Source organism: Sinocyclocheilus rhinocerous, unplaced genomic scaffold (assembly GCF_001515625.1).
Source record: "Sinocyclocheilus rhinocerous isolate Xijiao unplaced genomic scaffold, SAMN03320098_v1.1 scaffold4954, whole genome shotgun sequence".
Taxonomy (NCBI): Eukaryota; Metazoa; Chordata; class Actinopteri; order Cypriniformes; family Cyprinidae; genus Sinocyclocheilus; species Sinocyclocheilus rhinocerous.
The window spans coordinates 1-2931 of record NW_015638549.1 but is presented as its reverse complement, the minus strand read 5'-3'; the positions used below and the strand labels follow the sequence as shown (position 1 = coordinate 2931).

The 2931-nt window shown below is 31.9% G+C and overlaps 1 protein-coding gene across 1 annotated transcript in view; it reads right to left on the bottom strand.

Moving 5' to 3' along the window:
• Window positions 1-2574, bottom strand: part of LOC107749684 (dynamin-1-like) — a 45205-nt gene extending 42631 nt beyond the window's left edge. The window contains exon 1 of the mRNA XM_016564834.1: window positions 2472-2574. Within this exon, the coding sequence (XP_016420320.1) occupies window positions 2472-2539 (68 nt within the window). The 5' untranslated portion in view covers window positions 2540-2574. The remainder of the gene's footprint in view (window positions 1-2471) is intronic.
• Window positions 2575-2931: the final 357 nt, after the last annotated feature.

Sequence of the window (2931 nt, the reverse complement as noted above, 5' to 3'; positions counted from 1 at the left end):
TTTTAGCAAAATGTATATTTTACTCAGAATTATTGCGCTCCTATTCGATTGCGCGCCGTCTGTTTAGCACGCATGCTCGTTCACTCCTGACAGCAAAATGGATATATTTGCATGACTTTCTAACATTTACAGATTAAAAATATACATGTGACATGTCAGTTATGCAGTGAGGAAAACACAACGTCTCAAATGCATTAAACAGCACAGATATATTCGCTGTTTGTCATGGAGGATCGATTTAATCCATGATCGACATTAACGGCTGCTTAAGAATAAGCGTGCACAAATTAGTGAGATTGTGTGAACTTAATTTGTCGTTTATGGAACCGCTTTAGCCCCGAGTGATTTGTTAGGTTATTTCAAGTCAGGTTTTGGACTTTAATCCCAGTTGTTTCTCGGGTCTCCGTGGTGTTGTGATTCGTCATATTCACGCGCAGCAGCGGTGATGAGAGAACGCACTTGACCATCAAATACATAGATCACAGATTATTGGTCACTTTCTAAATAATAAAAGTATAGTGCATCCACTAGTAATTATATATAAATAAATCGGTTTTAACCGATGCAAATATGTTAGAAACGATGCATCGCGATACAAATGCCGACTTGTAGCCGATGCACACTTTTTAAACCATGCATCGCATCGTTAACTTTTTATGCCTTTTTTAAAAAACTACAGTAGAACAAATAAATAAGAAATGCTACAAACATTGTATAAACTAATCAAATGTATAAAAACACTGCATATTCTTCACTGTGTAAATTAAATGTATATTTCTTCTTTTAGAAAGTTAGAAAAGTGATTTAGTCAAGAGCAGTGAGAGATTTTCTCTCTTTTGTTGTTCGATTAACGTGAATGACAGACAGCAGGAATATTAGACTGCTGTCACTTTAAGAGCTACACGGATCCAATATACTGTAACACGTGTGTTTTCTTTCTCAGCTGTTTGCTTTCACTTTAGACCCAAATGACTGTGTTTATGAGGATACTTGCAACGACGGGCGTTTTGACACATACAAGTGTGTGCATTTAACCGTTCACGGCCTATAAAGCGGCAAAAATAACTCGGTTCAATACTCGCATGCTCTGTGAGCGCCGTCTTCACCCACCCCTAATATATATTTAATTGAGCAAAAATTGAAAATCTTAATATGTAACAAAAATTAGTAACACTTTACAGTAAGATCCCATTTGTTAACATTAGTTAATTGCATTAATTAACATGAACTAACAATTAAAAATATTTTTTTTATTAATTTAATTAACAACATTTATTGTAAACTAATGTTTACTAATGGAACTTTATTGTGAAGTTATTATTTTGTTTGCATCAAAACAAAATGCATTAAATAAAAATGTATAATATTAATAATTAATATTAAATCAAATAAAATTCTAAAAGAAAAAAACATTCAGAGGCCATTTCAGAAATAATTTTCACTCAAAATAATGCAAGTAAATTTAAATTATAAAGAAACAACTATAATTAATAATATTGAATTATAAAGAAACTGCAAGTAAAATACTGAATTAGACATGAAAATTATCATTTGTAGATAAAACAGATTATTGGAGTGTTTTTTAATATACTATACTATACTAACTGAAAATACTATTTCATTTGTTCTACTTCAAAATTTCAAGTTTAATTCAATGTGTTACTTGCCATTTCTTTGTATTTTTAGTGAAATTTACCAGCAATTTCTGAGTGAAAATTGTTTCTACACCATTTGTTTTTGCCACAAGGTGGCTGTCAAAAAAGAAAGTAAAATATTTTAGTATTTTATTTTAGTAATATGGTACATTAACATTATTTCAGTTAATTAAATATACGTTTTCTACTGTAAATTTAAGTTTAATCTGTTAATGTTAGTTAACTAATGTTTACTAATGGGACCTTGTTGTAAAATTATCATTTTTGTTACATATTTTGTTTGCATCAAAACAAAATGCATTAAATAAAATATATATATATAATATTAATAATATAAAATTAAATAAAATTCTAAAAGAAAAAAAAAACATTCACACCTGATTTAATATATATGATTAGTCATATCAACTATATAAAAATATTTAACCTTGATTCATTATTTTAATCTATTAGCAATGACTAACCAAATGCTTTGCTATTTAAAAGCAAAACTCTGCATTGTTCATATAACAGCAGACTTCAGCGGAGTCCTCTCGTCTGAACTGAGACATAATCTCACAAAACACAAGCCTCATGTTAGCTCTCGAAGCCCAAGCATCACGTTTCTTGGCCTAAAGAGGAGAAAGCAAGCTAAAGAGCGAGGAGACGGATGGTCACCAGTCTGATCACAGACCCGTCCTCATGTTCCTCTGATCAGATGAGATGACCCTGAACAGAGTCAAAGCCGCTTGTGATTAGATGTGTGACGTATGACGCGCGGCTTGACCGCAGACGATCGAGCGGGACACATGAAACGGGACTGAAGGACAGACGTGCCTGATGCCGTGGATGTTCTTGATGGCGTAGCTGATCTCCTTGCGCAGCTCCTTCTCGTTGAACTCCATCTGAGGACAGACAACACGCTACTGAATAAACCATGAGCATATTCAGATCATATCTCACTAAAAACACGAAAGAAAGAAATAAGAATTTACATTTTGCTTAAAGAAAATCAATTGTCAGCAGCCCATTGGAATGTGGGAAAAATATATTATATTAAAAATACAATATTATGCTATGTAGTATATAATATTTATATAATTATAAAATATAAGAATAATTACACCTACTGCATTTATTTGATCAAAAATAGATTAATATATTGAAAATATTAAATTGAAAACAGTTCTTTAAATTGTAATAGTGTATTTTCATCAAATAAATGCAGCCGTTGTGAGCAGAAGAGACATGAAAGCATGTTTGTGTGTGTGTGTGTGAGAGAGAGAGAGAGAGAGAG